This window comes from Bactrocera oleae, chromosome 2 (assembly GCF_042242935.1).
Source record: "Bactrocera oleae isolate idBacOlea1 chromosome 2, idBacOlea1, whole genome shotgun sequence".
Taxonomy (NCBI): Eukaryota; Metazoa; Arthropoda; class Insecta; order Diptera; family Tephritidae; genus Bactrocera; species Bactrocera oleae.
The window spans coordinates 77218984-77239949 of NC_091536.1; the positions used below are offsets into that span (position 1 = coordinate 77218984).

At 34.1% G+C, this 20966-nt stretch overlaps 2 protein-coding genes across 5 annotated transcripts; both read left to right on the top strand.

Annotated features, from left to right (window-relative positions):
• The first annotated feature begins 4679 nt into the window (after positions 1-4679).
• Positions 4680-6516, top strand: LOC106617354 (histidine-rich glycoprotein). 4 transcript variants are annotated; one of them, XM_070105732.1, is made up of 7 exons: positions 4680-4872; positions 4940-4998; positions 5067-5467; positions 5576-5746; positions 5815-5850; positions 5930-6076; positions 6136-6516. In XM_070105732.1, exons 1-7 carry the CDS (start codon positions 4852-4854, stop codon positions 6390-6392), a joined length of 1092 nt encoding a protein of 363 aa, XP_069961833.1. In that variant the 5' UTR covers positions 4680-4851; the 3' UTR covers positions 6393-6516. The 4 variants fall into 4 exon arrangements, with proteins under 4 accessions (XP_069961833.1, XP_069961834.1, XP_069961835.1 ...); XM_070105733.1 differs by having other exon boundaries at positions 4681-4872; positions 5684-5746; XM_070105734.1 differs by lacking the exon at positions 5576-5746 and having other exon boundaries at positions 4682-4872.
• Positions 6517-10238: 3722 nt separating this feature from the next.
• Cht5 (Chitinase 5) lies at positions 10239-20925 on the top strand. The gene is made up of 7 exons (XM_014234470.3): positions 10239-10398; positions 16511-17135; positions 17199-17322; positions 17391-17882; positions 18068-18226; positions 19536-19763; positions 20577-20925. The coding sequence occupies exons 1-7, from the start codon at positions 10395-10397 to the stop codon at positions 20730-20732; spliced, it is 1788 nt and encodes a 595-aa protein (XP_014089945.3). The 5' UTR covers positions 10239-10394; the 3' UTR covers positions 20733-20925.
• Positions 20926-20966: the final 41 nt, after the last annotated feature.

Here is a 20966-nt window from a genome sequence, read left to right on the forward strand (position 1 = left end):
TTAGGACCCTCTTTAACACAAGTTTGAAAGTTTTTCGATTTATGACTGAAAAATTTGGAGCAAACTGAAAGAAGATTTTGATTTTAACTTGTGCATAAAATTCATCACAACCAGCGAAAACTAATAAATCGATTGGCTTAAAAAAAAAAGTAAATGGTAGTAAAGTAAAATTGTACAATATAATGGAAATATAGGCTTATAATACGTTGCCTAGTATTGCAATCGCGCAACTCACAACTTTATTGTAAAGTTTGGCGTTTTTAAGGTTATACATACTCAGAATGTTTGCACATACGAGCGCTTTTTGTGTTGTTTACAGTAACTTAAACTATTCATCTCGGCAAAAAAATGGAATTAACACGCGATTATTTCTTACAACTTTCGACGTGGGTGTACTTAATTAAATTTGTGGCGATGAAGCTCCATCAAGGACCAGTGTTATACGAGGGTATAATGAACTTATTCGAGGTCGTAGCTCATTCCAAAGCGAATTTCGTGAAAGTCGTCCAGAATCAGTTGTTGTTCTGAAAACTATTTAGGCTGTGAGCAAATAGATATTGCAAGATTGTCATGTTACCTATTGTGAGATTGAGACAACTATAGGCATTAGTGGAAGCAACAATCATTCAATGCATTTGTTTGCCATTTGTCTTTCAAGAAAGCGGAAAAAACAATCGTACGTAAAAAATAAATTCAATGGGCAACGTTTTTCGATATCTCAGACGGTTGTTACGTTCAGAACGCATGTTTTGGAGATCAGTCAATTAGAGTGGCAAACGTGCTACAACAGTTGGTTCAAACGTGTATACCATATATCTTAATGAAAAATACTTTGAAAACAATAAATTTTCGATGATTACAATTTGTTTGTGTTTTGTTTTGTTTTAAAATGTAAAACGCAATTGAATTATGATATTAACCTGGATTTGTTGAAAAAAGATCACGATCTAAGTAAGAAAGGCTCACAAAATATTTTCATATAACTACAGAAGACAAAATTTCACTAAGATATCTTTTCTAATATATCATTACCTACCTCATAACTTATACCTAAATTAACCGTAAGACCGTAAATATGTGTATTCATCATAACATTATCGTAAAATATGGATTTATATCTATATCAGATTAGATATTATATATATATGGTTTCACATATACCAGAATCAGAATTAGAATAGCTTCAATGAAAAATATATGTTTTTGGCGAAACTCGAATTCATTTCTCAATGAAGTCTGAGAACCAATTTTTAATTGTTTATAATCCAAATATTATTCAACAATTGATTTAAGTTGATTGATATTCCTATTAGGTATTTCTTTAAGCGCGCATAAACATTTGTATGTGTCACTGCGAACGTCGCCGAGCATTTGTAAGCCCCATAAAGCAGGCGGAAGCGCACACAAAGCAAGTGATAAGCTTAAAGCGAATATTCATCGTGAATGTCAGTCAAAGTACTTTCGAAGTAATTGCTTTTATTATGCAAATCGTATCTAAGTGCATTTGTATGCAGACATCTTTCGCATACACACACACATGAACATACTTAATGGTGACATTTACATGCAGCTAAATATGCATGTGTGCATGAGTGCGAATATTGAATTCAAGATCAATGTTACTCATAGCCAATGCAATGAAAGCTCAAGTGGCTTGTAACAACTGACAGCGAAGTGAAGCTGGCTTAGCAAGCATGCGGGTATGCGTGCGTGCCTTCGACAACAAATAAAAACAATAAACTGGCAGTAACTATAAAGACATAATAAACGTCTGGCTGCCAAGAAGCGAATGCGTTTGTCACATAAAACAGTTGTGTGTGATTCATACCACACAAATTGGCAGGCATAGACAAAGAGCCACCAGGCAAGGCCGTAAATGACAAGTGAGCTGAGGAGATTCCCCTCCTATAATACATATGTGTGTAACATACACTCAGAGCTATACGTGCAAACATACATTCAGACAATTGTATATACATATATATATAAACATACATACATAGACGCATATACATACATACAAATGAATGAGGGCGGTACGTTTTGTTGAAGCAGCCGAGCAAAGGAGAAATTGCTGAAAATGCATGCAATAATTAAAAAAAAAAACACACTAGACATTTATTGCACCTATATATATATATATATATATATATGTGTAACAATTATCGCAAAAATGCAAAAAAAAAGAAACCGTTGTTTGCGAAAATTAAATTGTCACTTGTTATATGACAGGCGTCACCTGCTGAGGCGTTGCGGTTTCGCGCAGCGCACAAAGGAAGTCTTTTACAGCAAGACACCTAATTGTTATTTTTGTTGTTATTTATAATTTCTAAACCAAAATTAGGTGAGTTTCAGCTTTCTTCAAAAGCGAGCGCGCCAACGCTTAATTGGATTATTTACATAATCTCCCCTAATAGGGACGCATGTGGTGCTTGCGCTTTTTGTTGTTATTTATTGTAGTTGTTGCTGTAGTGCTTTCAAAATGTGCGGCAGCCGATAGTTAATTCATTTTCGATGGCAGGCGCTATCGGAAATTGACATTTTATGAGCGCTGAAAGTAGGTGAACTAATTAAATTTATAACGGCTCTGTTAGAATTAAAACTTTTTTGGCTTCTTTCTTTTTTTCGTATAGAGGGTCAAAGTTTTAGTAAACAAATGCAAAGTGAGATAAAAATTTTGTTTATTTACGATGCAAAATTAAAAAAGGAATAATAATTTTTATGTAAATTTAGTATATTTTTTAATATCACTTTTTTTGTCAATAATTTTGTTACCGATTTGTATAATGAGGAATTAATAAGCAAATATTCGAAAGTGAAAATGTAAATTTAATATTTAAGGTGAATGTTTGTAATATTGGATTGAAATAAAGAAAAACTGACTGGTAATTTAAGCTTATAGCTGCCATAATTGATCTTTCGATGAAGTTTGAGCATGGCAGCTACCTCGCATTGCATTTAAAGATTATTTGCCAAACATTATCTGGATTAAAGAACTGAGTATTAGGTTTCCACCATGAGCCACGTGCAACTCCTCCCTAGTTCCAACTATCCATCTTAGGTATAGCAGGCACAACACAAAATAATACTTTTTAGGTAGAAAGGTTAGCTAGAAATTCACTAAGCATTTCGTGAAAGAAAGTTTAAGGATATAGAAATGATAGATATATTACATAAGCATTTTAATTCTTCATTCATTTCTTCTTATTTAAATTTGGTCTAATAATTGGATGAACAAACAAAAATAGACCATTTTCGGCACAGCAGTAAATTATTTTCAAGCAGTTCGAAGCGAGATTTGAGTTTTTCTATCTGATAATAAGAAAAAAATAGAAAACTGCAAGGCGGAGGACCTTCCGGCTGCAATTAGAAGCTCATACTTAGTTAGTCTTTCTCTAAATTGTCTAAGACCATATATTACCAGGCGAAAAAAAAAATTCGTTTTTTTTTGAGCCACTCTAATAGATATATACATATATTACATATATGCTCATATAATGAAATCAAAATATTTTGTCAAAAATATTCTCGTTTTGTTCATTTTTTTCATGGTACAACATCTATTTTAGGACCTAACCTAACTAATAAGTTTAATACTTTATATTTGATATTATGTTCTGCTTGGAGAGATTTGCTTTCACGAACTACTGGAAATACAAATTTCGTTATAATAATTGTTTTGTGTAGCCAAGGAAACACAAAGTGGATTTTGCAAAAAAAAAAAAAAATTATTTTCACTTAAAATAATTTCTTTAATACTATTTTTAACAGGAAACTACACTTTTTGTTCAAAAACGAATATTGTACATATATAATTTTGTGAGTTTATTATGTACAAAGTACCTGCTCATCAAAAGAAATACTGAGTTTTGAAACAAACACTCGTCATTGTCCGAATAATGTGAGCATTAGCATTTAAATTTAAAAGTGTATTAATTTCAGTTTGAGATTAGCTCATCCACACACTGCGACGTTATGAAGTAGACAACGAAAACACCAAATAGTAAAGTGAAAAAGTCCACAAAATTATCAAAACCACTTATTGGTATTTAGCATATGAATCGATTACTGTTTAAATACCCGCATAAGTACATACGTATATACATATGTAAATACTTATATTCATACAAACATATAAACATACAAACATCTAAACATAGTGAACATTTTTTGGTTTGTTGTTTATAGGAAATAGTTGTTGTTTTGTATTTTGGCTACTAAACATATGTTAACCATTTCTTATATGAAATAAATAAATAAGCAGTTAATGCGTCTCTTCTATGAAAGCTAACAATAACTGTTTTGCTAACAGTCCAAACAAAATATAAAAATAATGAAAAATAAAAATAAATAAAAAAAATAAAAATAAAAAAAATAACACAATAAACGCAAAGTAATCGTAATGATTAGTGCGCTAAATGCGGGAAATACATTAACATATGACAAACAGGTAATCAGCAACTGACGAAAATTCAAAAGTCAAACCCGAAACTCGAATTTCTATACAGAAGCACGGAGGGTCACTGTCGATTTCCAGTTTAACCAAAGTGGCGTACAAAATTCAAAATAAATACACGTGTATAAGCTCACTACACACACACACTTAATTTCGCATTACTGGACAATATTTTAAGCGGACAATTGCTCACTAAAGTTTAATGTTTCTGATTTAGGCAAAAAAAAATTAACAGCGCTGAGATGCATTACTCTCAAGTCGCGTCTCGTCTCATTTAGTTGATGTTCAGTGGCGCTTAAGTGAAGACGTGCGAAAAGATAGCTGATTTAGCTCAACGCATTTAAAGCAAACGACGTTTCCAGTGAAATTAAGTGGAAATATTAACAGCGCGCATAATGAGCTGGCGCTTAGGCTGCGTGAGTGGTGTTTTGAAACGAAAGACTTAAGCAACGAACTTGAACTTTAATTTTATTTATTTTTAAGCTCGTGGTGACCGCTTTGGCTGTTTGGCAAGCGCATGCAAAACCATTGATAGAAGATGCGTAAGTTGTTGTTGTTGTTATTGTAATATTTTCATGTATTTAATATGCATTTTTGGCGGATTCTCTAGCACTTTTTCAGATGTTGACCTTGTCGCCGAAGACTCGTTCGCCAATGCCGTCTACGTAGCAGCGCCGACGCGCCTCAAACGCACACCACAACATTTTGGTAGTAATTGTGGCTTTAACGGTTGTGGTGGTCGAAACATTTTCGGCTCGTATAACAGTCCCGCATATAACAATTACGCATATACGCCTTATAATAATGGTGTGCAGCCACCGGCAACGGTGGTGAATCATGTGCATCGACAGCAAGGCCCACCGCCACCAATTATTCAACCACAACAACAATATCGCCCCGCACAAGCACCTGCTATTATAGTATCTCATCAACATCAACCATCCACCGGCACTGTTGTGCGTCATGAACATCAACGTAACGGTCCACCGCCACCATCATCCTTCTTATCAGGTGCTTATACTGATTATACATTATACTGATCATTTGATTCATACTTAACACAAAACTTTCATCATCACCACCCCCACCACCACCGCCAACATCATTATCCCCATCCAGTCCACCATGATTATGAATATGCTTCAATACCACCACAACCACCGGTATCATCAGCTTGGCAAACACCGCTAGATTATTATGATTATAATTCGAATGAGTATTCGTCAGGTTTTCATAACCATCTGCCACCGGGGTTCCACGGAGGCAATCCGTTTGGTCCACTTTATGGAGGTATGGCGAGCTCTTATTAAATAACATATTCAAGTTTCACTGATTCACTAAATATTTTGTACCTCCAGCGCCACCTGGTTTTAATAGACTGCCCTCACATTATGGTAATTTTTCACTCGCAACTGTTGCTTAGAGCATAACAGTGTTATTTTAACTCCTACTCATACTCGTTTGTGTTAATAGGACCACTGGGCCATGGACCTCCTGGTCATGGACCTCCTGGTCATGGACCTCCTGGTCATGGATCTCCTGGTCATTTTGGACCTCCAGACCATTTTGGCCTTTCAGGTGATTTTGGCCCACCCGGTCGTGGACCACCTAATTATGAAGGTAGGCAATTGATTTAATGAAATAATATTATTATTGACATAAATTTTAAATATTCACAGGACCACCAGGCTACGACAATGGACCCCCTCCTCCACCACCGCCTGCTGACCCATCAGCTCCACAACCAACCTCACCAGCACTTCCTCAACCCACGAAAACACCACGGCCTCCGGCATCTACTCAGTTGACAATCGCTCCAGTACCAAGCACAACAGCGGCGCCGGTATTAGTGACAATGGCTCCAACTACTTCGACCACAACAACCACAACAACTGCAGAACCATTCTACGACATTGATGTTAGATTTGGAAATTAATTAGACATGTTGTGATTGTTGTAAAGAGCGAAAAACTACATCAAAAATTTCCCAGTAATTTTAATAAAGTTTTGTGAATTACAAATAAAGATTTTGGCAGCGAACTAATTACACATTTCTCGAACATGTATTGTCAGTTCTTGTATAATTGTAAAGCAAGTAAGCTAATGAATTATAACACTAATTAATCTTTGGCAGTATTCTATTCGCCTAAAAATTATAGAGTAGAGAATCGAACAAACAACTGGCATAATCAAATATAAATAGAATAGCAAGCGGTCATACCACATGCATGTGATATTCTCATACAATTTTGTGTTCAAGACAACCTGATATGTTGTTGTTGCATTCAGTTATGAAATTTTAACAAAAGAGCAGAGTTCAAATGAATGAGCCGATAATGGCAATTGAAATTTCTTTAATATTAAAGATAAGTAATTTTCTTCTCACTAACAAAGTAATATCTCAATTAAGAGAGAGAGCTTAGTTACAAATATAAAGAAAAATCATAAACATTACAATAACAAGGCTTCGAAAACTTTAAATTTAATGCTTTATTAGCTAATTACTTGCCCAAATAAAGACATTTAAAATATTTCATATATATTGATTGGAATCTTCTAAAGAAATAAAAATAAAAAATATATACAGTTCCCTGTAACGTATGTAATGAACGAACTTTTCAGATTTAGCTTTGGCAACTGAGCTCTGGAAAAAATGTCAAAAAGATTTTTTAAAAACTTTCGGGGAGATAATTTGTAAAATAACCAGAACTTTTTGAAGGATTTTTTTGTTAAGGGATGAATTCAGGCAGATGTGTTAACGAATATTTTCGTATACGAAAGTTTTGTGTAACCTATGGTACCTTTGTGTTTTGTAGTGCTGTGGCATGGTGTCAAAAAATCAATACCAATTAAAATTGGTATCGAAATGTTTCGAACTTTTCTTTCAAACAATCATAAAAAGCACTATAGCAAAGTGCCGCCAGTAAGACAAATGTTGAATGACTACTTCTTGTATCACTTCAGGACGTTTGGAAAGAGAAGTAGGTAATGACTAAAATTCTTCCACTACCACAAAAAACTGAAAAAACAAGAGCTCGAACTATAAACAATTTCATGCCGAACTCCTAGTAGGTAGACGATTTCTCTAATTATCTTATCTTGAAATAATTAAACAAAACTTTTATTTTTACGCATCATTGTTACGAACTTTTTGTATTTTTTATGTTCTTTGCGAATATCAGAAATGGCTATTTCGTATGCTTTCAACAACATGAATTTGTTTTCAAAGCAAAACGCTATTTCGAAATTAATTTCTGCTGTTCTATTCTACTTAGAGAAAGTTAAGTGCAACGAAACATATGTCAGTAGAATTCAGTTGATTACTACTTGTCTTCTTATCAGAACTTGTCATATGTGTTAAAGTATAGATGCAGTTATATCAAATAACATTTTATGCAGATAGTTAATATGATACTAAGGAAAAAATTCTTTGTCTGTTGCATAACAATCGCTGTGAAATGTATATCACGCAATCCATCGCAATTTTATTCAAGAAAAAACGTTAACATCGGCTTCACCGAAGCTATAATACCCTTTACAGGTGCATGTTTTATAGCATAAAGGAGTATAGAAAGATCTTTATTTTGATTTTGTTCGTTCAGTTTATATAGCAGCTATAAGCAGTAGTGGTCCGAACTGAACACTTTCTGCGAAAATTGCATTATTACCTTAGACAATAATAGATGCCGTATTTCGTGAAGATATCGCGTCAAATGAAAAATTTTTTGAAGTAAGCACTTATTTCCGTTCGTTCAGTTTATATGATAGCTATACGTTATAGTGAAATCGGCGGTACGGACAAATGAGTAGCGTCTTGGTGAAAAAAGGGCTTGTTCAAAATTTCTGGACGATATCTCAACAACTGAGAGACTAGCTTGCATATATACACACGGACAGAGAGACGGACATGTCTAAATCGACTCAGCTCGTCACGCTGATCAATTATATATATGTATATACTTTGTAGGGTCTCCCACTTTTTTTTTTGGGTGCTGCAAACTTCGTAGCAAACTTAATATACCCTGTTCAGGATATCAATATATTTTTATTTGCGTTCGAAATATTATAAATATATGTAAAAATTAAATAAATATTACATTTAATAACCGATTCGGTATTCATGAAACACCATTGTATAACTAAAACCTGTTTGGCCCTGAAGAGTTAACATGTAGTTCACTCGTTTGACTAAAGCTTTCTTATGGAGTTATTTGAAAATGTACCACACGAAATTACTCAAGATTTGAAAAAGTAATGACAAAAAAGTATTATTTGTTGTGGCTAAAAAGGAAAGCCACAGCCAGTTTACGTTGTATTAAATCAAAACAAGAAAAAAATTTTACATTTATACTGAAGCTACATGTGTATATATCCTTCACAGGTGCATTTTTTATAGCAACGATATGTACATATAACTAGACTTGGAAACGTAACCGTTAGTTATCACCCCTCGGAAAGCAATGGCAAACAAGTGAGTGCAGAAGGATTTTATGAGAAGCATTTTGAAAGAGAATTAGACTGAATTACATACATTTCGACAAAAAGTTGCTAATTACTATGGCTTCGATTCTTGGGAATATTGGTTCTTAGTTAAGGATTATTGATTATCTATGCTTATGAGTTGAATTGAACTTCGTGCTTAGCCTTTAGAGGATATCATAACGAGGCATTAGGTAATTTCCTATGAGCCGACTAAAGTGCAAGCTTAATGCCACAAAGTTTTTAAGTTTATGCTGCCGTGTGAAATGGAGAACATTTATTAATTTAATATCAACTTTCACATTAACCCAATTATCACAAAGAACTGCCGTTATATGCAAGAGAGTATGCTGGAGCACCTGCCCACTAAGTCAACCAGGAGCAATGAACTGCCCATACAAGAGCATAAGTCGAAGCCTTACTGACCATTCGAAGCGGAATGCAATGCAATCTTCGGTTGTTATTCAATCTGAAGATTTATTTATCTATCAATCCAGAATGAAACGGAAACGTACCAAGTTCTCAGCTTCCCCGCTTTCGCATGAAACCGCAATAAGATAACAAAAATACCAAGAACTCTTTGCATGACAAAGTATTGTAGCAAAGACAAAAGTAAGAAAAAGACAAGGTGAAAATGCAAGCCTCATTCACTGGAGCAACGGCGACGAGGATCACGCACGTTGGAGGCTGATTTGCTTTCAAGCGGTGCGTTGGCCATTTAAAGGCGGCTGGTTTAGATTTCGAGCAGAACGAGTTTGCAATTGTAATTCTAGATTTTTTGAATAACAAAAGATGAAGAAAGTTACCGGAGTAATAACAAGCAAAACAAGCCAATAAAATATGCGCGCACATTCTCGCAAGCGATAAGATAAGCGGCGGCAGCGTGCAGCCATATTCAAGATGTGGGCTTTAGGCAAACGCTGCGCCGTATTCTTGCTGGAAGTTAGCAAAAAGCGCGCAACTACAAGACCGCAAGAAAGTTGCGAAGAAATTCACAGAAAAAGGTGTACACACAACATCACCGGGGATAGCGTTGTGGTAGCGTAAGAGCTTCTGCGGTTCGGTGACAAAGCGTGCTTTTATTCTTTCACACGTCTGTGTATATGTATGTGAGTTTGTTTATAAGCGCTTGTGCGTATTTAAGCACGCAAGTTGTAGGCTGTTACGTACATACATACGCGCGTTGCTTCAACGTAGTCGGAAATGTCGCACCGCGCTGCATAACATTAGCGGACCATCGGGCGCTTGGCTTAAAATTTCTACAATTTCTTTTTGTTGCTGTTATTTCTCACTGTTGCTTATCGTGCGCGGGTGAGAACGCAATGGGTAACGGCAGAAATCGCTACCATCGACATGCTTGGCAGTTGTATGTGACGCCTTGGCGCGGCAAAGCGCGAATAAAAACGTAACGCATGCGCGCAGCTACTGTCATTCGACATCAAAGACTCGCGCGCACAGCATGGGTAAGTGCGCTGACGAAATTTTACTAAGTAATATAACAGTTTTAAGAGTAGAAAATTAGTTTTTCTTATGAAGAAAATTTTTTTTTTAAATTAAAATATATGAAATTTAAAATAGTACGTGAAGAAATGTATGCGTGTGCTTCTCTGCAGTGTATTGATGTGATGAAAAATTATAAAACGCAATATAAAATTATTAAGTGTATATCTGTGAGTTTTCTATTAAAATATAGTCGTATTTATAGAAATACTTGGAAAATTATTAATTAAAAAAAACATCTATACAACAAAGATTTGAAATTCTTAAATATGTATATTACATATTATATGCATATTTATATTTTGAATTTAGCAAAACTTGGGTGCTGATGAAAATACCAATAAGTATTTAAGATTTGTGCGTGTTATTGAAATATGCCATTCTCAGCTACATAATTAGCAAATATTTTGGAAAATCCAGATTTTCTTTTGCCAAGAGTGATTCAATTACTTTTTTACATAAATGAAAATAATATTGAGTATTTACAAAAATTAAAAAAGAGTATATACAATAAAATGTTTATCGAAAATTTAAGTGCATGCTATTTTATTTGTTAAAATAAAGAAATTGAAGAGTATTTTTTTTATAAAAACTTAATATGTACTCATATATTTAATATTGCTAAGAAAAAAATATCGTTTACACTTTTCCGAAACAAATATTCTAAATAATTTAAAATACGATTTAATATGCTACAAAATTACGTCGAGCTCATATTCCTCTCCGGGTAGTAATATTGTGTTAATGGTTCAAAATATTTATTTTCAACGTGCATTTAAACGTTTAATCGTCAATTTCATAATTAATTTAATGCTCATATTTAAGAAATATATAAATTTAATATTTTTTTATAATGTTTTAATAAAGGGTTTCGAATTTACCAAATTCAACGTATAATATTACCTATACGGTATAATGGATGTTATTTCCTTCCATATAAAATATAAACATTTTTTATTTTAAATGTTTTTTTTTTAATATTTATAAGCACGGTTATGACCTGATTCTCATTCGGGGATCACCCTTAGACAGTTTCAAACATGGTCTTTCTGATGCCATCATTTCGAAAAAGAACCAGTTTATTTTTCAGAATAGCTGCAGAAGTGAGAGTTAAGATATTTCAATTCTGCAAGCGATTCTGCTATGTCGCGATACTCATATTAATTGTGTTAATAAATATAATATAACTGTTTCGTCGTCACTGTTAATACTTACCTCCTTAAGAGCTTCGAAGCATAAGATATGGCGATTTCTAAATTGCAGCCAACTCCAGACGCTGCAATACACGAAAGCTCCCCACCTATCAACCCAATGAGCGTCGATTAATCAGGAAAAAATAATTTTTATCTATTCCGTCTTATCTACATATTTTTTTTAGCTTAAGAAGAGCTTTGAATAATTAGGATATTAGTCGGAACTTAGCTAAGTAGTTATCAGTTAAGGGGCACACCTAGTGGACTGCATAAAAAAATTTCAATTTTTGGAAAATAAACAACCACTGAATCGATTAATTAAAATTTTCAGGGTTTATTTGTACAAGAATACCCAGTAAAATTTTTGAAAACAAAGAAATCTAATATTTTTTGAGTTATACGAGATCCTCCGATGGCGTTAAAAGTAAAAGCTCCTACACTGCTGCAGTGATTCCGACCTTCTTAGTGGATGAAATCTAAAACCAAAAAATTCTATTTTAACTAGAGGTTATTTTCCGTTCAAAAAACATAAAAAAAAAATTAATTTAAAAAATTGGTAAAATGGCGTGGTTTTAAAAAAGTAGAATTTTTCCTCAAATTTCGGTGGTTTTTGGCTTGCCAAAATTCGATTTTTGATCAAATCAAAAAACTGATAGGTCATTGTATTTAGAATTATATATAGAACAGGCAGAAATTTTATGATGTTCGGATCATTTGTCTTCTTGTTATCACTACAGCAAATTCGAAAAATGCTGTTTCGAGAAAAACACGGAAACTATAGATATATGAAAATAATATCGATATTTTTTTCAGTTTCACACTATGTGCACGTTAAATATTATACAATAGAAATACTAAAGAATATATTAGAAAACATAACATTTCAATATATATTATTTTTTAATATTTTTTTGTGTTAATGTAAAAATATTTCCGAAAACTGAATTCTTGCGTTGCTCAGAAATTTTTCAATTATTTTTATTTTATTCTTTTACTTAATAAATTTTTTCGTATTTGAGCGCCACAAAAGATTCATTAACTCATTAGTACGTTTGCAAACAATGCATTCGAAAATAATTAAATTAACTTTAAATTAGATTTTTTTATTTTGCATTTCCGAAAATTTTTATTAAAAAAAAATTTCAAAATTTTTATTTCCAAAAACTGAATGGAAAACAAAATATCGCAAGCTTATAATAAACACACAAATAAATAAATGGCACAGAGCCATCAACTTCAATACTTTAGAGCAGTGGGCGGCAAATATGCAAATTCAAACAAATTTTACCAAATTTAATTTAATTTAAATTTTTATTTAATATTAAAAACGTAGAAAAAATTCTAATACGAGATGTTCGGGATTAAAAAATAAAGTTAGCCAAATTAATTTCAAAATAAAATTTAAAATTTTTAATTCCCAACATTTTGGACTAAAAAATTAATTTGAAACTTATAAGATGTTGGGAATTAAATTTTTAATCCACAACTTTTGAATTAAAAATTCGCAGCTCAACTCTTTACTTATCAAGTGGCTTTAACATTTCCTTTTTTTTATTTACATATATGTACATATATATTATTTATAATAGTAACCATCACATGTAAAATATAGTTATTTGAAAATCGTTAACATTTTAGTAATTAATGTTTTGTCGCTTTATAAAAATGGAAAACTCTGTGACGTATCCGCCGGTGAACGAACTCGCCATTACTCGCGCCAATTTTAAAAGAAAATATTTATAAACAACTTCGAATGAATGTCATGACACAAATGGAAAATGCATTTGTTTAACGCTGCTGCTGTTGCAATTTGTTGTAACCAAAGTTGTTGTTTGCTGTTTTTTGTTGTTTATTGATCGCGGGTGTTCCCGATGCGGATTATGAACCACCATATAACCTTAATGTTGCCAAAAAAGTGCGCGCCTATAATGAAATTAAAACACACACACACACACACATGAACACACAAATAGCTGCTTGGTGTATAAGCTGCGCATGAAAGAGGCCAACGACGTATAATTGGCTATAAAGTAAAATATGAGAACGTCAACAAACTATTGACACGCCGCATTGCATATTTATTAAGTAATACCGCGCCGAGACGGGAAATTTATTTGCATAAGTATGTATATATATGTATGTGTATGTGTGTGTGTAAGGCGCGTCTGCTGGCGGCTGATAACAAAATGATTAATTTTAAAATTCAGTCTACGTCTGCAACGCGTAATGAAAGAAAGGAAAGCAACAGCTCGAGTTTGTTTGTGAGTGTGTGTATGTTTACACGGTTAAGACTCGCACTCATACAAACATACATACATATGTAGATGTCTACGCTACACGAACATTCTTTTATGATCAATATAATTTCTTATACTCTCGCACCATGTTGCACAAATAGTATAATAGACTTGTTTAGTTAACGGTTGTTTATAACATTTTGACATGATCCGTACACCTCGATCATATCCAAATAATGAGAGGCATTGATTTGCATATATTGGGCGGTAACCATTGCTAGTTCCGAAGTAATGGCAACCTAGCTTATATAACCTCCCGGCAGCTAATTACAGGTACCAGAAATATATCTCAACAAAACTTAGCGTGAATATGAAACATAGAATCATCTTGCTATGTGGCAACTCTTTTCCAATAATCTGTGTAAATGATTCCTATATTCACATATGGGGCCTAGTGGATCTTCTTTCCATTTATTAATTGAAAAATTTCCCTCGAGAAATAAGAAAGATAACCGCTAATAATCTAAATTCAATTTGCGAGTGCAACACGGTTCCACCCGAATTTAGTAAACCCTAACTTTTTTTTTAATTTTTCGTTTCATTTATTCATTTTATTATTATTTTTTATTTATTTTTTTTATTTTTTTTTTATTTTGTATGCACAGCAGTTGGCGATTTTCTTTAATTTTGGCAACGTCAAAGTCAACGCGTCACGGTAATAATATGTGCGACTAAGACCCCTATAAATTTATTATGTTGTGGACATTTACATTGCATGTCGCTATGTGCACCCTGTTTGCTAGTGTTGTTGCCAATTGTTCGGTGATACTTGGCGATTACAAAAATTATGCGTTAATTGTTGTAGCGCCTGAGCCGTTACACACATGTATCGCTATACATACATACGTTTATCTAAATTCTTTGCCTTTGCACATATTTAATTTAGTTTTTATTATTTATTTTATTGCTCTGCTGTAATTGATTGTGAAATGTGTAGCAAAAAACGCGCAAAAAGGAAGCGTTTTTGTACTTGAAATTCGGTTTGCTCGCAGAATTTTAATTGACTGCCGCAGCTGAGGTGTTAGAGCTTCTAATTTATTCTTTAACGATAGTCTTACATACGAAGGCGACTAGCTAAATTCTTGATTTACGATTACATCTAATTGGGACTGTAGGTATAGTAAAGCCAGTGCTTTGTTAGCGATTAGTAAATTAATTATTTATTTTTATGTAATTAAATTAGGGTTTTAAGTTATCATATGTTAATTAGATAACAATTGTAATTTATTTGACGACTTTAAATGTTTGTATCAGCTATAATTAAAATCTATAATTTATATAGGTAACATTATTGACGTTCTGATTCCCGATATTGCCAAACCAAATTAAAACAATCTGATCGGATATATTTTAAAAATTAATTACTTTATTCTTGTTTGAAAATACTACGCCCTGAAAACCATAAGAGCCCCTACGGCATTAGAAATAAAGAAATATACATTCATGGATCCAGAGTTAATGAACCGTTAATGAGACATAGACAAGTACTTTAGGTGCAAACCTATTGATAAAACATTACTGTTATAATATATTTGGCCGAGTTTCTTCGGAAATTTCTAGTACGTTTAAATTAGATGATCCTCTGCACTTTTGATCATTTTTTTGTGAAGATATTCTTCAAGATCAAAACATAGGAGAAAGTTTGACATTGAATGTCATAGAGAAAATAATAATTTCGTCAGGAATAGCAAATTAATCTATTGATTTAGAAATTAAGGCCATTGTCAAAAGTAGTGCCCTCGGACACATCTGTAGCTCATCAAAGATGTACAATTTGCACCAATTATCCAAAAAAGTTTCCGAACAAGTTGGTTCCCACCATTTGATAGATAGTTTATTATATTTTTTTTCGAAAAATTAAATAAAAGGTTTCAAAACTCAATAATTCTAAAAATAAGTTTATCTTGGTAATCAGGGTTGCCTAGGATTTTGTGTATAGAAATATAACTGGTAACAACCGCTATTCTATTGCTTTAACTATCGTTTTGATATAACATGTATTATCACCAAAATCATGTGCAGGAGTATGGAGATAAAACACGCACACTTTTTACTCATTCGGTCTTGAAAAGACTGCAAGACGATTGTTCATCATTAATTGTGGCATCACATGCGAGTAGTATAGATATTATTAACGATATCTCAAGTAGAAAGTGTATGAAAGTAGTCGTAAGAGAGACGCTGGAACACCTGCTGCTCTGCTTCAAACCGATCTCATGTTGAACTCGGCTTAGATATCTAGTAGCTTCGCAGTTCAAATGACTAGATGAAGTACTAGATATCAAGTCACTATTTAACTTCGCAAAAAGTGTTGACGTCTTGTATGATGTAAACATTAGCTCGTATTAAACTGAACCTCCATCTGGCATTACAAAGGGCATGCAGGTCTATGTATGGCGTGACAGCCAGCCATTTAACCTAACTTAACTTAACCTAACCGCTATTCTAGAAAAGCAGAAATCTGTTGACAAAAATCTCTGTAGAAATAAATTTTATGATTTCAATTTCAATCAAATATGTATGCTAACTAACTTTAAAAAACTGAATTATATTAATAACATCTAACAATTCTTTCGCATTCGCAGAGATTCCTTTAAAGCTATTATTACTTAGCTTAACGCTAACTGCGGCGTTTACAAGTATAGCTGCCAACGAACAGCCGGCACGTATTGTCTGCTACTTCAGCAACTGGGCCGTATATCGCCCCGGTGTGGGACGTTATGGACTCGAGGATGTGCCCGCCGACTTGTGCACTCATCTGGTCTACTCTTTTATTGGTTTGAACGATAAGAGTTGGGAGGTCTTGGTAATCGATCCCGACTTAGATGTAGAACAAGATGGCTTCCGAAAATTCACACAACTGCGGCAAAAGCATCCCAACCTAAAGCTACAGGTAGCCGTTGGCGGTTGGGCAGAGGGTGGTTCGAAGTATTCACAAATGGTTGCGGTACGTGAGCGACGACTCAGCTTTATACGCAGCGTTGTGCAGTTTATGAAGGAATATAACTTCGATGGTTTCGACTTGGATTGGGAGTACCCCGGTGCTACTGATCGCGGTGGCACTTTTGGCGACAAGGACAAATTCTTATACTTTGTGCAAGAGTTGAGACGCGCTTTCGTTCGTGAGGGACGCGGTTGGGAAATAACAATGGCGGTACCAGTGGCGAAATTCAGATTGCAGGAGGGTTATCATGTGCCCGAGCTGTGCGAGTGAGTAGCGAATACTTTTAAGCCAATTTGTGCATTTCTATTGCAAATATTTTTTTTCTATAGATTGCTGGATGCCATACACGCCATGACTTACGATCTACGTGGCAATTGGGCCGGCTTTGCCGATGTACATAGTCCGCTATACAAGCGAAAGCATGATCAGTGGGCTTACGAGAAGTTAAATGTGGTATGTATGGCCTCAACTACTAGGATCAAGTAGTGTTAAGTATAAACTTTTCTTCTGTCAATTTATAGAACGATGGTCTTGCTCTCTGGGAGGAGATGGGTTGCCCCGCTAATAAGCTGGTCGTTGGCGTGCCCTTCTACGGACGCACCTACACCCTGAGTAGCTCCAACAAGAACTACAATATGGGCACTTACATCAATAAGGAGGCTGGCGGTGGCGCACCGGGACCTTACACCAATGCTAGCGGTTTCCTTGCTTACTATGAGATATGTACCGAGGTGCAGGATGCTGCCAAGGGTTGGACCGTGAAATGGGATGAACAGGGTATGGTGCCCTACACCTACAAAGACACACAATGGGTGGGCTATGAGGATGAAAAGTCGGTACAAATCAAAATGGACTATATCAAGCAAAAGGGCTATGCGGGCGCTATGACCTGGGCCATTGACATGGATGACTTCCATGGTTTGTGTGGACGCGAGAATGCGCTAATGCAAATTCTCTACGACAATATGCACGATTACACGGTACCGGAGCCGACGCGCGTAACGACAGAGCGAGTAAGTGTGCCAAGTTTAGCGCTTGTATATAATTAACGGTTTTTCGGTAATATTCTTTTTGCTTTTCTTTGATTGCTGCAAATATTTATTGCCAAAAACAAGAGCCAAAATCTACACATCATACTCTTTTATATTAATACGCCAAGCATCTGTAATTTATTATGTTTCTTGTTTGTGTCTTGCAGCCCGAGTGGGCTAAACCACCAGCGACGTCGCCGAATCCCGACGAGGCCAGTTTCGTGTCACAAGATGTCACCACGAAGCGGCCGATACCAAAGCCCACAGCAACGACAAGCACAACAAAAAGGCCGTTGGCCGAGCAAACAACCACAACAACAACCAAGGTGAGTCTAAGCAATATATTATATTATAGTATAGCAACAGAACAATGCGAGCAAAATTAAAGACAATTTTCGCATCTCAACTAATTGCCAAATTGTTTGCTGAGTTGTTTGTTAAATTCAAGAATCTGCGTACGCGAGTATGTATGTATGTCTTGCACAGTGATGTATATATGTATGTACTAGGTGAGCGCGCATAGCATTGCTCCACTGGGCCGTGCTAAGCCAAATACGATTCCCTATTTATAGTTGACTGCTTGTGTTTGCGAAATTAGCTTCCGCAAAAATAGAAAATTAAGGCACAAAATTAACGAGTGCGCTAAAAATGTTCGCAGCGTTAAAAGAACAATAAGAGAGCACAAAAAAGAGCATAATAAAAATAACATAAAGTAGATAGATAAGCGAAAAAATAGTAGAATTAGTTTTTAAATGGTCGTACAGGTTTTAAAGAAGGTAGTGATATCTATTCCACATAAGGCAGTATTAATTATTTTTATCGATAACTTTAGTTTTTTTTTTAGTTACTTTTCTCCCTTTTTTTTGAGTACAGTTTTGAGATAGAGACATTTAATACACAAGAAACTTAATACTGATGAATATATTCAATATACAATACAATATTAAAACTATTAAATAATTAATGAAAAGTAATTTTGTGTTGCCAAAAACCGTAACTACCATGAACCGAGTAAGAAGACAGCAAAACTCAAAACAAAAAATTAAAATTAAAAAACTACAGGGTGCGCCACATTTTATAATGGTATGTTAGCACTGAATAACCTTGAATCTAATCACATAAATCAAATAAAATACCGAAACAACGCGCGTAAATACTAACCTCTTACACTGAAACTAGTCGTTCAGTTCTGTTCAACCAAACGTGGTCTATTTCACACTGTCTGGCGGCGTAAATATGAAAACTGGTACATAACCAAAAATTGACTGTTCGGATCGGCCAAAACCCATCATTAGAGCAAATTGTTTTACAAAATGAAACAGTCGATAGTCGAAGTCTCTTTGCTAGTGTCGATCTTTGACGCGCGCTCAAACAAAACTGAATCAATCAAAAACAAAACTGTCAGAAAAGTTTTTTAATAAAAATAATAAATTTCAAAAATAATTAATTTCTTTTTACTACACCTAATTTTTCTTATGTACATTTTATTTTTTCTTTTTATAAATTTTATAAAATATATAATATTATAATGTTATTTTTAAGAAACTGTCGAAATTAATACAAATAACAATATAATATTTATTTATTTATTCCATATACAAACATATGTATAACCCCTCGTATTTATTTATGCAGAAACCATCTAAAGGCTCCAAGAAACCCAAACCGAGACCCAAGCCAAGACCCACAACTTCCACGACAACAACCACCACGGAAACACCTACTTCATCCAGCAGCGAGGAAACTGGTGGATTGGAAGTTTTAGAACCAATACCGGAGATTGTTGAAGCAACCGGCGGACATGTGATGCCCGATATTGATTGTACGAATAAAGACTTTATACCGCATGCTGATTGTCAAAAGGTGAGATTTCAGAAATATTATTTTTATACACGAAGAAGGAAACGTCGGAGACCTTATAAAATATATATGTATATGTATGTATAAATTAGCGTGCCGAGCTGAGTCGATTTAAGCGATTTCCGTCTGTGTATTCGTATATACGTGAACTAGTCTCTCAGTTTTTTAAAATATCGATCTGTAATTTTGCTCAGGTTCTTTTCTCCGCAAGAATATGCTTGGTTGTCGGAACTGCCGATATTAAGTCTTTGTATGAAAATCTTTAATGACAAGATATCTTCATGAAATTACACACGCATAATTGCTCAATGAAGCGCTACAATTTTCGAACAAATTCTTCAAATCGGATCACTGTAATAAATAGCTGGTATACAACCTGAACGACCAATATGCAGTTCTTGTATGGAAAATATTTTATTTGACAAAATATTTTCATAAGATTTGGCATAGATTATTTTCCAAGGCAAGGCATATATTTTCGAGCATATAGTACCAATCGGATCACTATAACATGTAGCTGTCATCAAGAGATCTTTACGAAATTTAGCATAGATTATTATCTAAAGCACCTTCAGATCGGACCACTATAGCATATAGCTGCCATATAAACTGACTGATCACAATCATTTTATCATCAAATCATTTTATATCCTTTTATTTTATAAGAATTACACCTGTGAAGTGCATTATAGCTTAGGTGCAGCCGAAGTTGACATATTTTCTTGTTTTTAAGTCGTTTTACTAATTCCACATTATTCGATTAATCTCTTCAGTACTAATTTTAGTAATTCTACATTATTCGATTAATCTCTTTAGTACTATCGCTGCGTTCACGGCGAACCAGTTGAATTCGAGTGCAAGGAGGGCACCGCTTTCCATACAATTTTGAATGTTTGCGATTGGATCGAGAATAGTGACCGATACTACTGCACCAAAACGAAGAAGAAGGCATTGAGCAATGAGACGAAATAATTTTTTATTTAAAATAAACAAAAAAATTTTACTTAAAAATAAGTGTGAAGAAAGTATTTGTGTACTAAGTTAATTAAATAAGTCAAACGAGTGTAGAATTTAGCTATTATTTTATTTTATTGATGTAATCTTTGCAATAAAAATTTAAAAAATAAAATATATAAAAAGTTATATATATTTATTTATACTTTAATACTTTTGGGTCATCTTTTCAATTTATTTTTTTCGATAATT